Source organism: Neomonachus schauinslandi, chromosome 3 (assembly GCF_002201575.2).
Source record: "Neomonachus schauinslandi chromosome 3, ASM220157v2, whole genome shotgun sequence".
Classification (NCBI taxonomy): domain Eukaryota; kingdom Metazoa; phylum Chordata; class Mammalia; order Carnivora; family Phocidae; genus Neomonachus; species Neomonachus schauinslandi.
In genome coordinates this window covers 68,417,606-68,432,334 of record NC_058405.1, presented here as the reverse complement: position 1 = coordinate 68,432,334, position 14,729 = coordinate 68,417,606, and the positions used below count along the sequence as shown (strand labels likewise).

At 40.3% G+C, this 14,729-nt stretch overlaps 1 protein-coding gene across 1 annotated transcript in view; it reads right to left on the bottom strand.

The window, feature by feature from the left end:
• Window positions 1–14,225, bottom strand: part of STARD13 (StAR related lipid transfer domain containing 13) — a 180,123-nt gene extending 165,898 nt beyond the window's left edge. Inside the window, exon 1 of the mRNA XM_021678283.2 lies at window positions 14,057–14,225. Coding sequence (XP_021533958.1) covers window positions 14,057–14,225 — 169 coding nt within the window. The remainder of the gene's footprint in view (window positions 1–14,056) is intronic.
• Between the last annotated feature and the right edge of the window lie 504 nt (window positions 14,226–14,729).

The window sequence follows — 14,729 nt, the reverse complement described above, 5'->3', positions numbered from 1 at the left end:
GCAGTGTGCATTGTAGTTTGTAGATGCAGTGTGCATTGTAGTTTGTAGAAGCAGTGTGCATTGTAGTTTGTAGAATCCACCAAAAACAAAACATAAAACTGATATCAAAGTTATCAAACAAAACCCAAACATTTTAAAGGGATATGTTTATAAAGTGTGTGTTCCTTTCACTTTTCACCTTACTTTCCTAAGCCTTTCCAGACCAGGCTGTGCCAGGCAAGGCAGCAGGAAAGCACTGGGCTCATCTTTTCTTCATCAGATCATTTGGGTACCACATCATCAGGCTCCTTTCCGCCCCCTCAGACTCAGACAATCCGCTGTGACCACAGCAAGCTCCTGTAGGCCTCCAGCTAGCCAGCCACAGCAAGGTATCCTGCCTAAAGGGCTACCTAGCCACGTGAAATATTAGTCTTAAGCAGGAAGCCCAATTTATACTGGAAATTCATAACTCTGAAAGCATAAGATTTATGACACTCTAACTTGTCAAAGTCCCTGAGTCTATAGCACAATATCCTTTCACTTTAAAAGGTTTCATTCTGATCATGATTATGGGAAATTACTCACTGCTGAAACAATATTTATTACCTAATTAAAAATGCAAAGCAAAGTTCTTGACACCTCAGAAGGAAAGCAAAATACAAGGGAAAACTAGAGTTTGAAATTACCCTAATTAATTATGTAGATTCACTCCTAGCCCATCAAATACATAAAAAGAAAATATAAAATGAAACTAAGAGCTAGTAGACTTTGTCCATTTGAGAACCAATTAAGAATAAGACAAAACCACAGAGTGGTTCATTATTCCCATATCCTTGAGGAGTGGCATGAATTATTATTCAAGGAAGAGGAAGCAAGCACGGTGATACTTTGTGTCCAACTGAGAATAAAGAGTTAGGTCTTGCTTTGTGTGGCTCCTGTGTTCGGACCAGTCCAGTGACCCCTATCAGGTGCACCCCAACATTGCTTAGCCATCCCAGAACTGAGCATCCTTCCATTTGAATTGATTTTACATCGATTCTTTTTTTCCTCAATAATATTACTCAGAGTAGGAGCTAATATGATTCTCATTTGATAGATGAAGAAACTGAGGCACCAGGAAGTTAAATAAAATCATTCACGGTGACCAGATTAGGACAGAAGCATCCCAGCACCGAGGCCTCCCACCTTCTGGTTCCCTGAGGTTACTGTGTAGGTCAAGTTTCTCTTTCTACTGGAAACATCACTATTCCACTTGAGACTCACACTGTTCCTGAGTCTTCAAGATTCGTTTTCCCTGCAGAGGTTTTATAGCTGCATGAAATTCATGTGTCAGGTTGTTTTATCTCCATGGGTTAGCCCACTTACACTGGAGAAACAGCACCATCTGTGCCATGGGTTGTCTCTTTGGAAACCCAGTGATCTGAGAAAACCTCAAACCATATGCAACCAAGCACCAAAAAATTAATTTTTTCTCCTTAAAAAATTCCCTTCCCCGAGCATTCACACAGCACTGTCAGGTCATCAATCTCTTTATGTAAATAGCAGTCATGCAGCAAGGGAGGAGGTCTGTTTATTATTTTTGATCCTGTTTTGCTTCTGGCAAAATCTCACAAACAGCAGAAGTTGGCAGAACATCGATATTTTCTTCTGACTGCCTACTGTTCTCTAGCTACAAGTGCAGAGCACATCTGCAACTATTCTGCTCTACGGGCCTCGGCTGGGACTGAGGTCGAATTGCAAAATCTGGGGGAAAAAAAAAATGTCCATACAGGACTTCTCTCAAGAAATAGAGACCCTGGTTTAATACTCGCTCTCCTTCCACTACATAACTGCTGAGTTTGAGATATAGGGTCCAGAGAACAAGACGGGTTTGACCTAACTTCCACCTTGTTTCTTGTCTGCAAAGCTCCCCTGTGAAGGTTACAGGGGCCACTGAGCTAGGTGGGCCCTAAGAGCCCTGAGGAAACTTGTAGGAGGATGAGCATTCCGCCTCCAGCACTTTCTAGGAAGAAAGGCAGCATTTTGCAGGTTTGGGAGTAGGGAAAATGACTTCTCCCTGGGGGTGGAGGAATCTGTCCTTTCCCTCTGTTACGCTTGTTCCTACCTAACCAAGCTAGATTCCTTGCCAAAGGCTGGAATGCTGCTGCCTTGACATTTACTTTGGACAGAGCATTCTTGATATAGAACAGCCCGTCCTCAAGACGGCAGTGGGAGGGTCATTCATATATAGGACAGTCGCTCAGAGTTGCTGGTCTTCGAGGCACAGTGAAATCCTCAACAACTTGAAGGGTGGGTGAGGAACAGAGGACCAAGCAGGCCTAAAATGATGGAAAAAACCAAAACGAACAACTTTCTTTGGTTCCAAGTAGACCATGACTACCTGTAATTATGAGGGTGATGGGGTTGCACAGTGGTGAATAATGTGGGCTCCTAGGTCATACAGACTTGAGTTCAAAGCCCACCTCTGCCACCTACTTGCTGGGAGACTTTGGGAAGGTTATTTAACTCTGTAAGCCTCTGTTTACTCATCTGGAAGATAAACATGGTAAAACCTTAAGCATTAGGCCTTGCCATATTTATTTTCCAGAGGAGTAAACTTAAGTCTTGGGTCTTCATGAAAATGAAATCAAACACCAATATATGTAGTGTTGAAAACAGTCCCCGGTACATCATAGCGAGCCCTCAATAGGAGTAGCTATAGGTATAGTGTTGCTATTTTTTAAATGTTGTAAATGGGGGCGCCTGGGTGGCTCAGTGGGTTAAGCCTCTGCCTTTGGCTCAGGTCATGATCTCAGGGTCCCTGCTCAGCGGGGAGCCTGCTTCTCCCTCTCCCTCAGCCCTTCCTCCTGCTCGTGCTCTCTCTCTCTCTCAAAAAATAAATAAAATCTTCTAAAAAATAAAAATAATGAAATAAAATAAAAATAATGAAATAAAATAAAATGTTGTAAATGTTTCAAAACTTAAAATATGTGTTGTAAAATTTATAAAAAGTCCAATCACCATCCCCAGACCTAAATCTTTTATGTAAACGCATAGAAATGTTAGTAAACTATGTTGACAACCTGCCTCTCTGTGACGAATCCAGACTCTCACTTTTCCTTTCACTTGGGTGAGTCAGTGGAAATGTTCTCCCTGGGCCCAAGGGCAGGGCTCCCAGACCCCCAGGCACAGCTGCATGGCCTCCCGCAGCCTGCAGGAGGCATGACTGACAGTTAATGAGCTGAAAAGAGCCTTCGCGTCATTCCTGCATTCTGGAACAAAGTAGTCAGCTTCACAGAACACAAGTTGCCAGTGTCCAGGGTCAGCCCTGCTAGAGTAACCATAGGTGGGAGGAGGAGACAAAGTTGACAGGAGACAGGTCACGTGAACCAGTACCGGAAAGGCTTCATTAGAAACTGAATTGTAAGCTGGAGGTGAGGAAGTAATTGTACTCTCAACAGAGGAGGGAAAAGGAAAACCTGGCCTCTGAAACCATCTCTTTCTACCCACTTGTTAATGTTTAACAAACCCATTGCTCACTGCCAAGTTTCCTTATTCCATCAAGTGAGTCTCTCCTTCTCTAGCCACTCAGGTAAATGTGCTGTTCCATACAACAACCCCAAGCGAAAACCTGTGTCCAAAGGAGGGACTCAGGAAAACAAGACTGGAAACGTCTCAAAGTAGGGAAACATGCATATACATTCGTCAGGTCTCTGAAGGTTCCTAGGTGGCAAAGCTTGCTAATCTAAGATCATAATACCATTTTACATGAGGGTTCAAAAAGAGAACCCTCTGGAATTGTTCCACAAACCGTCCTGCACCATACCAGCTAAGGAGTTACTATTAGAATAGTTTTTCAGGGTTTCCAGGATGTCAGATGCAAACATCAAATAATTTTATCCTACCAAACAAGTCTTTTACGAAGTTTAAGATTAACATTTAAGTTATGATGTATAAAGCATGTGCTAACTGATATTTCTATCTTTGTGGAGGGGCCTCCTACATGGAGTTTCCTAAGACTATATATATTCCATACATAAATAAAGCAAAAAGAATCCATGCTTATTTAATCCATTCAACCCTGTAAGAACAAATTTCAGCAAATGCTAATGATCATGTTCAAATGCAGTTTTTCCTAGCTGAGGAATTCAACAATGATGAAGATTATTCCTCAATCAAAAGGAACGAAATCCTGGAGGAAAGGGGCAATGGAAGTTTCCTAAATAATTTGTTTGAATTATTTTGAGAAAGGATGCTGAGTTTTTAGAAAGTTTATCTACATGGTACAGCATCTCTTTTAACTCTTCCACACAAAGACCGTTTAATACGGGAAAATTCCTACAAAATTAACAACAATCTCAAAGTTAACTTATCGGTTTAGAAAATCACAATTTGGGAGGGGGATTCAGGCATCACAGATTCACCCATCAGGCACAGAGATCTACCTTGACTACTGGTTGGTGATGCTTGTCTTGGGCCTTGCTCTCAGCCCCAACTGGTCGCCTCCCCCGGCATTTTTCACTCTGGTCTATCCCTGATGGGAGAGCACAGCCCCCTGCCTCCAGCTCTGCTGCTGGCCCTCAGCTTTAGAATTTCCTACCGAGTGGTTCCAGGAGCCAGGAACACTTCCTGTCCAGAATGGTCTCTTTTAATTTGCCAGGAGGTGGGGATCAATGGGCTTTGCTGTTTATCTATAGGAGTTGAAACTTGGCCTAAACCCATCATTTCAGGATAGCACAGGGCAACTGAAAGTAAATGCAGTACATTCATTACTTAGTAAACTGATGTTACTAAGTAAATGAAATAAAGGAAACCGCATTTGGGAAAGGCGATAGATTTCAATATAGCTTAAGATAAAAGGAAAAAAAAAACACCAAAAAACCAAAACCAACAAACAAAAAAAACTCCTTTGTTTTACTTTTTGGGGGTAAAATGTTTGTTTTACCTTTGAGGCTTTTTGGGGACACAAAAACGTGGCAGTACGTATGCCTGCCTTAGTCAACTTGGTATAAAGTGTGTAATTTATTCTTCATTTGATGATACAGTTCCTTGAAAGGCCATATGTACGTGGGTGTTTGTTTAGTATACATATTTTTTTCTTATAATGAGCACTTAGTATGTACCAGGCACTGTACTCTGTGTTTAATTATATTATTGCATTTAATTTTTGCAACAACTCTGAGATGGTAACAGCAGGTGGAATGGAGTACCAATGGTGAGGGTGAGGATGTACTGGGAAGGGGAGTTAGCAGACCTTCCTACTCAAAAGACATCAGTGGTTGAAGTGAAGGTGATTTGCTTACTAAGAACTTGCTATACACAACACATGCCTTTACAAAGGTCCAAACAGTAAGGCTTTGCAATGGATTTCATTCCCTATTTCGGGAAATTCATTTAGGAGGACATGTCTTGTGTCCTTCAAAGCATCTGGGAGAGATTTAAATTCCTCTATTAAGAACTCTAGTCTTATTTAGGGGGGAATGGTTGGAATACCATTATCATGGGAATTGTGAGTCTCTCTTACTTCTTTTAGTAACTTTAAACATTATAAATAATATTGGGGTAGTAAAACTCCCAGAGAAAAATATGATTTTATGACTACCGTACTTTTTCCCAGTATGTCATTTGGAGAATACAAGGGTATGTGAATTGCTACTGTTCACTTACAGAGGCTGAGTACTAATCCAAGGTTCTTGCCATTCATATGTGTGATTTGTAAAATTAGGTAGGAAGAGGAGACTTGGAATGCAGAAGAGAAAGCCCTCTTTAGGGGCGCCTGGGTGGCTCAGTCATTAAGCCTCTAACTTGGGCTCAGGTCATGATCCCAGGGTCCTGGGATCGAGCCCCGCATTAGGCTCCCTGATCAGCGGGAAGCCTGCTTCTCCCTCTCCCACTCCCCCTGCTTGTGTTCCCTCTCTCGCTGTGTCTCTCTCTGTCAAATAAATAAATAAAAATCTTTAAAAAAAAAAGCCCTCTTTAGCTTAAAATACTGACAGGTAAATTAGTAACTTGTGATTGCCCAGTTTCATTACAATCTCTACTCTTTTCCTCTACACTGTTGGCCCTTGTATTTTATCAGAGTGTTAAAGAGGCAAGGCAATGCAAATCACTGGTATTTTAGTCAGCTCTGCCTCTGTCAGACTTTCAAAATCATCAGGATTCCTACACCTTGTGAGGGAAATCATTTGAGAATCTAGCCAGATATTTTGGATTTATTTTTATTGATTTCCTTTTTTTTTTTTTAACAGCATTAGCATGTTCTGTAATTTTCAGTTATTTTGCAACTGGTCCATTTAAATTCCTTTAGATTCTAAATTTAAAAGAGAGAGAGAGAGAGAATTCAGGTCTTTTCAAACAATAGTGTACAAATTGTCATGGTAATCTGTGTGCCTGTCCTACCCTAGACTGCACCGTTCTATAGTGATTGCTATGGTCCTGGGTGGCTTTACAACATGGGGGTGCAGGCTAGACAGCAAGGCCAATTCCCCATGCATTCTGTTGTAACTTTTTTACATTTTGTGGATTCTCTCCAAAAGTATCATTCATAATGCAAATGCTAATGTGCCACCTCTTTGCCAGCACAAGGAAAAATACCTTAAGAATATATTTGCAGGGCGCCTGGGTGGCTCAGATGGTTGAGCGTCTGCCTTCAGCTCAGGTCATGATCCCAGAGTCCTGGGATCGAGTCCCGCATCGGGCTCTCTGCTCCTTGGGAGCCTGCTTCTCCCTCTGCCTCTCTCTTTCTCTCTGTCTCTCATGAATAAATAAATAAAAATCTTTAAAAAAAAAAAAAAGAATATATTTGCAGGCTTCCTGAGAAACTTGTAAGTGCCTTATTCAACTAAATCAAACAAACTTGACTAATTAAAATGACCTATTACCTATTAATTCACTTTATTCTGTCATACCGACAGAGACTTTGCCGTAACCAAAGATCTGTTTGGACCAGGAAGTCAGAAATGCCTGAGTCTCAGAGAGTCCACATCCCACATCACTGATCGCCAAGGAGAATCTGACACTGCTGAAGAGTTTCCTGTTTCTTTCCTGTGGGGCAGGGACTCCACTTCCCAGAAGTAATGGAATATCCTGAATTAGCTGCGATAATAGCAGACCCCTTTGGAATTTGCCCAAGGGCTTCAGCCTTATCATGGGTTAGACAAATCTAGAGCCAAAAGGCACTAATTTCTTCCTTCTGGCCCACCAGAACCTATCTTGTAAAGTTATTTGAAGACTGGTTGCATTCTTGTTAGAATTATTTACTCGGCCCATATACCTAGACCTTCGGTTTTCTGCCTGGCAAAAGCTACTCAGGTTAGAATCTTCTTTTGGTTGTTAATTTTTATAAAGTGATGTCCATCCTGTCTTTACCCAGTTGATTTTTAGAGTATATGGAGCTAGCCTTATTTGGAAACAAAAAGTACCTGCAATTTACTCTCCAAAATATAACCTCATACTACCTATTGCCCAGTCCATGCAAGAATATAGTCAAAGAGAATGGTCTTCCAGGCCCTGAACCCTCCTAAATCAGTTTTTCCAAAACGTGTTCCCCAGGGAAAGTGGTTTTATAAGATGTCACTTCCTGGTGTCTGGTTAAAAATGGTTTCATGATGAAATATACCAGTTTAAACAAAGTTAAATTACTTTCTGCAGGATTTCTCTGAGCCTTTCATAAGTGTGAATTTCCAAAAAGGGAAAGAGGATATAGCATTTCCTTACTTAACCACAGAAACATTTTCCCCCTGATTATCTAACAGGACTAGTCTTCTGTGAAGCCAACTGAGAAACTGTCTCTAGATAGTCTCCATACTATTTAGAGATTAACCCAGAGAATCAGAGTGCATACCTGAACCTCCTTGTTCTGAGCCGCTCACCCCATGCCCAAATATTTTTATTGAATTATAATTTGTTGTTATGCCCCTGGTACAGTGGGATGCTAAGGGAAACTTGCAATTGAATTCACTGTAGGAATGTTTAATTCATCTACTACATCTTGTAGAGTTCCCTTTATGAGATTTGTATGAGAAACTGCTCTCCTATATCAAGTTCCTGGGAGAAAATCCACCCAAACATCAGGTCCCAGGAAAAGCTGTGCTGGTATGCTTTTACCTTGGACATGACAAATCTTCCCCTGATCATGTTCACCTCTTTGTTTAAATCCGGGAAGCTCAGGCTATAATTTATAGATCACTTGTAGTAATTATTCAGTGTCTTATGTTTCATATTTTTATGTAATATCTCTCCCTAGCTTTATCATATTAATTAACCTATATTTTTCTCTTCATCAGATTTATCTTTTTATAACCTTAACTGAGTTGAATATTCTTTTATCCACTACTTCAAATCCTTTAGGTAATGCATTAGAATGTAAATGAAAATATGTTGTCTTTACCCACATCCAAATCCTATTTGGACTGCCCGTGAGGAGACAGAAAATGATTTCCTCATGATCCTTCATTCAAATACCAACTATACAATTCATGGTCTCCTATCTTCTTGTATCTTCTTCCTTAGACTTGCCAGTGGGTTCTCATACCTCATGAAATGTAGAGATGAGGCGCAACCTCATGAATGACCTGCCTCCATTAAATCCCAACTGATTTATTGACCTTTTTATAGAGGTTTACCAGAACCCACTTATCATTTTGTCTCTGTCTAATTGGCCTGGGTCATCAACTGATGTTGCTTAGACTTAGAAGACTCAGAAGCACTGCCCATGATTAGGTGGCTAAGAGAATGAGGACGCTTGCTTTATAAGAGTGGACCAGGGTCCAGAATTTACACAGAATTAAAGTACTGACTCGGGAAAAGAGGAGGAAAAAAAATGAATCTCTATTCACTTAAAGTAATATCACAAAATCCAAATTTGGCAACTGCCTGCATCTGGGATGTGTGTTTATAAAATTAGAACTAATAAAAGCTGTGACGTGAAGTTTTGGATGTCTCAATTTGGTTAAAGTTAAACTCTCAACTTTTACGTGTGTACAAGCATGTCGCTCTTTGCTAATTTCCCTCCAGTACTTATTTCCGAACTGCTCACATTTTTAATATTTTCATACGTGATAACTTCAAAAATGTTACTCACAGTTCATTGACTTAATTCACTGAACAGATTTTCCTGTAACTTTCGGTTACACAGTATCCTTTGTGGACAGGCCCATCAGTCACCAGTATGGAACAGAAAGAGGCTCTGATTCACGAAATGTGAATTTCTGACAGTTGTCACTTTTTTTAAGAAAGAACTTGAGGGGCACCTGGGTGGCTCAGTCGTTAAGCGTCTGCCTTCGGCTCGGGTCATGATCCCAGGGTCCTGGGATCGAGCCCCGCATCGGGCTCTCTGCTCGGCGGGGAGCCTGCTTCTCCCTCTCCCACTCTCCCTGCTTATGTTCCCTCTCTTGCTGTGTCTCTCTCTGTCAAATAAATAAATAAAATCTTTAAAAAAAAAAAAAAAAAAGAAAGAACTTGAGCAATACGTGACTGATGTATTCTCACCCTGTTTTCGTGTTCCGTCTGTCTTTCTGCCAGTTTATCCACCCTCCGTTTCTGAAAGTAGTTGGGTAAGAAAGTACTGAACACAGAGAAAGGGCAATTCCCAAAGAATAAATGATTGTTTAATTTCCGCGGACGCTCTCCAGTTGGTGGGGGGCTCACCCACCAGGATAAGCAAGGCCACCGCTTAGGTCGGGCAAATTCCCAAGATGCCACTTGACCTGATGGAGTAATGAGAAAGCCAGAACATCACTAATGGCCCAGTTCCATTCCCTGGGAACATAAGGAAGGCAGTTTATTCCACTCTAGTTAAGTTCAGCTCAGGTGCGATCTTTAAAAAGAGTCTCAGATAAAAAGTCAATGAAAATGCAAATCCAACTTTCACTAATTCCTCTAGTTGCAAAAAATTTTCTACATTCTGTATTTTCTATCAAGAGAAGAGGTCTTTTTTTGTGAGAGCTGGGACACACACACACACACACACACGGACGGACATGCTCTGATCCTTACAGTCATTGCAATAGGCTGGGTACTGCAATAACTCCATTTCACAGGCCTGGACTCCGGAGAAAGAAAGGTTTTTACAAGTTGCTTTATAATTATGGGTTATAAGGACACTTAAATAGTCCACAAGACTGGACATCCTAACGTTCCTATTAAATTGATAACGAGAGCATTAAACAGGTATCAAAGAAACATGTCCGGGTAGATATGAATGACATAATAAGAAAAATGTAAATAAGAATTGTCTCTCTTCCTTAAAAGAACACCTGTTCTCCCGAATCCTAGAATTTTGGAGATGATGGGAACTTCACGTTTATTTAATCCAAACCCTTTATTTTATAGAAGAAGGAAAGAATGCCCGGAGAAGTTGTGACTTGCCCCAGATCACACAATTAATTAGTGACAGCTGTAGAACTAAAATCTGATTTCCGCTTTATCATTTCCTTGACCATTTGTAGAAAAATTATAAGCCACTGATTTATTCCACATTAGAAAGCTGCTCTGTTTCCTTTTCAGCTTCTGTTATTTTAGGTTTAAGTTTCCCCGCTTTGCACACTCTTGTTCAAGGAGTTACTGACTCAACCACAACTTAAGCACTCTGGACTTGAGGACCACAAAGAAACCTGAGAAATCACAGACTGACCATTTTATTTTCTCATCAAGAAGCGAAGGCCCAGTGAGGTTCTGAAATTTGCCACAGTAAAAGAATGAGAGTGTCTAAGTAAGAGCCTGCATCCTGGTCTCCTTTTTTTCTGGTTCGGTGAACTTGACTGCAATGGCGTCCATATCATGCCATTTTAAGCATTTAAAATAATTTTAAAAAATAGTTTAATAGCAAGATGAATTCTTTCACAAAGCAAATAATCACATTTATGTATTTTCTTAGATTTGGATCTTCCGAATAGCATGTGTGTGATTCGATAGGTTTTCCGCACAGTGCACACATTGGCAATACATCATAGCCATCAAATAGTGCCATGAGATCCCAATTCTCCTTTCCTGTGGCCTAACATGCTCTTCTTTCGCCTCCCCAGCAGCCTCCCTCTTGTCCATTCCCAAGTGCCTGCTAGTAAGGGACATAAAGACCATTATTATTTCCATTCTCTCTCCATACAATTTCCCCATTGATTCAGCAAGATTTTGGGGTAGGGATTATGGGCAGTATGACTTATGATAAACTTGCACTTTGCAAAACAACACACCATCTTAAAGTTCTCTTTTAAAGGGACCCAAAACTCCAGAACTATAAAGGCGGCTAGAGAAATGATGCAAGTTATTTTGGAGCATACCATAAGATGAGCAAGTTTAGATTCATCCTGGGTTTGAGCAACTAATTCTGATCCTATGCATCATCAAAGATTCCTTTATTTCTCCTCTTTGTTTTTCCTTCCCCTGAATGTATCTGCCGTTGAATCATGTCCATGCCATTCAATGATTAGCTCACTGTAATGAGGTCAGTGGGGAGCAACTTACTCTTGTTTGCACTGTTCCCAACAGCCAGGAGAGATTATGATCATAAGTAATAATGCCCCAAATTATATTAATACTATGCTAAATTTTCCTTGAAAGATCAACCGTAGAGTAAGGTAAACAATTTTGCCGATGTTGCTGTCATTTCGATACTGATATGTGAACTACAAAAAATAATGGTGTTATTAATTTAATATGCACGGGTAAGCTTTAATCGAATGATTAGTAAAATAACTTGACATCATGCACTATTGGACACTAACTGTTCAAGAAATGTAAAACACACAGCACTTTGCTTCTATCAGCGAAATAAAACCTGACTGGAAATCTCATTGTGAGTGACCAATTCTGATTCTGTCAAATGGCTCATTTGCGGCATCCTGAGTAGAAAAGACTGAAATGTCTTTGGTATATTACAGACTCTAAAATCAACCACAGGTCCAATACTTTAACACTCAAAAATCAAAAACAGTTTAGTGTATCAAAAAGCATGGGCTTCAGAGTTATATTCAAATACCAGCTCCTACTATGTAACCTGAGAGAGGTTACTTGACCTCTATGTGCCTCTGTTTTCTTACCTTTAAAATGGGTATAATAATAGTTCGTACTCCCAGGATCTTTTTTTTTTTTTTTGAGGGTAAAATAAATTGAAATATATATATATATAAGGCTCTCAGAGCAGTGCTTGAGACATTATAAAGGCTCAATCCATACTCTCTACCATTACAGTGAAGCGATCTAATAATATAGTAAACCCAGTAAAATCGTTTTGCTTCTGCTTTCATAATGGCTTACTATACAACTGTATAATATCAACAAATGACGAGTTCCCAATCACTGGACTGTTGGAATTCCTTCATGCCTCCCTCTGATCTTCATTATCACTCTTAATTTCTAGCCATTCATTGGCTTCAGACATCCCATTGCTCAACACAGAAAGGTGAGAATGCTTACATTTTCCATTTAGGCAAATGAAACATAGACTCAGAGTATACGTTCAATGATCATGCATGTGTTCATAACTTCAGATCCTCAATGGGAATACAACTTTCATCCCAAAAGAACATCAAGAATTTTAATGAAATAAATTATTGTAAATATATTTAATGAGATCTGCAAAGCAACTTCAAACTATTTCTATATGCAGTGTTTCCAACATGATACACTTTATATGCATGCTGAAGAACATTTACCGAGTGTAGATTATGAATCATCATCAAACATTTGTCAGGCCCCTACATCCATAGTGATGATGGCATCTGATAAAGTACCATTGTCAGAGATCTCTAGAGCTAAAATGAAGCTGGTTTTTACTCTAAGCCTAATGTATTTTTAAATCAAGCCACAGGGAAATAATTACTTTTGTTTCTATTCAATCAAGACCTGCACACAGAGTTTATGGAATGACATAATATCCTTCCTGAAATCAGACTGGTATGTAGGACCAGTATCCTTCACACATAACCAGTTCCTGAACCTTTACAAACAAATCCTAATTTCCAAGGAAACAATCTCATCAACTGCTACTCGCGAGAATACATATTGTTCCTTTTGGAAACATTACAATAAGATTTTCATGATTACAAACCCCAACTTCCCTTCTAAAATTCAATATAATCCTAAATTCATTTATTGAAGTGGAAATTGTATTTGTATAATGGCTCTAGAAATTGCTGGTAAATTTTGTATCACCAATATAATAATTCAGTTATTTTTTTTGTTTCAGTCCAGGAGGGCTTGGTCATAAACTTTGTAAACTTATTGTGATCATGTGGGTATTATGTGCTTGTCTTTTAAATGAGCACCACTGAGGGGCTTCCTGGGAATGTTCATTTTCGAGCTTCTACAGACCTACTCTAAGACAAGGAGCATGTTTTAACTATTGTTGGAGAATGACCAGTTTTAGTGATGTCCAGACTGTTGATCTACTTTACTTTTACTTATTAACTTTTTTTTTTTTGCAGAGAATAAAAAGGAACATCTAGCAGCTTGTAATCAATATCTTCTTCTTTTTGCCTCAGGAAGCTGGTTACTTCTAAGCACAGGCCACAAGCTTTGTTTTGAATTTAACAGACACCTTTATCCTTTACCAGAAAAACAATATCAACAAATCAGAGCCAACTACTGGCATAAATATACAAATAGAGGATGCGATTCTGGTTGTCAGCCCAATGGCCCTAAGAACAGAATTCCAACTTTCCCTTGTCACTGAGAGTGTTTAAAGAATCTGGGCAGGGTGCAAGTCAGTCCCCTCCCGCCCCCCAATTAAATAAACAAATGTCCAAGTTTTAAATGTGACAGAGTGTGAACAACCTGCTGAAAAGTTCCTAAAATACACACTGAGTAAACCTGTCTGGTTTATTGCCTCGGCACACACAAATTTTGGAAATAGATGATACACCGTCCCAGCTGCCGTGAAGTTTTCTGTGCACTTCATGTTGAGTTATGTGGCAGCTAAGTGCTGTCACTGTTTGCTTAAAACTGCTGCCTGAAGTTATTTCTAAAAGTTACATGCAGCGTGGCAAAGAAATCCAATGTAGTGTAAAGTGAAAACAACAATGTAAAAAAAAAAAAAAAAAAAACTGGGTTAGCACAAAATAGAGACACAAATCAAAATTCGCAACAGCCTGCCACTCACCTTGTTGAATTTTAGTCACTAGCTGATGGCGTGCTAGAATCCGGCTCATCCTGTAAGGAGAGCGTCTCGCAGTCTGATCAAATCGCAAGTACATCTCCTGGCCCTCAGGTGTCATGGAATTTAGATAGTAGCAGCCTGAAGCTGGGGTCCTGGGGCCCTGACTGAACATCTCGGCCACCTCAGTCTGCCCTGTGGCTGTTTCCGTCTGTCTCCAGTCTCAGTCAAAGAGCAAGGCACCAAGCCCAGCGGAGCTCCACAGACCAGGCGATTTTTAAAAAGAAAAAGGAGTGCCAAAAGCCACAACTCAGAATTCCAACCCCCCGGCCTTCACGTGACCTCGGGCAGCCAATCCGAGGAAGCGAGGAGAAGGGGAACGGACACAGTCAGCCCCGAGCCCGAAGCCCGGCAGTTCCAGCGGCTGAGGTCCCCCGCGGTGCAGAAGGCAAATGCGAGCGTTTGCCATGCCCCCGAGCGGACTAAGCGCCAAGAAGCAGCACTCCCTAAAAGAATTAAAAAGAGAAGGGTAAAAGAAAAGACACTAGAAGAAAAATAAGCCCTGGCCACAGATTGCCTTTTCGGCTGTAAAAGTTAGAGAGAGCACATTTGCTTTTTCCCAGGCAGCCGCCGCCAGGTAAAAAAATGGGGGTGATAAACGTCTTAAATGAAAAACTAC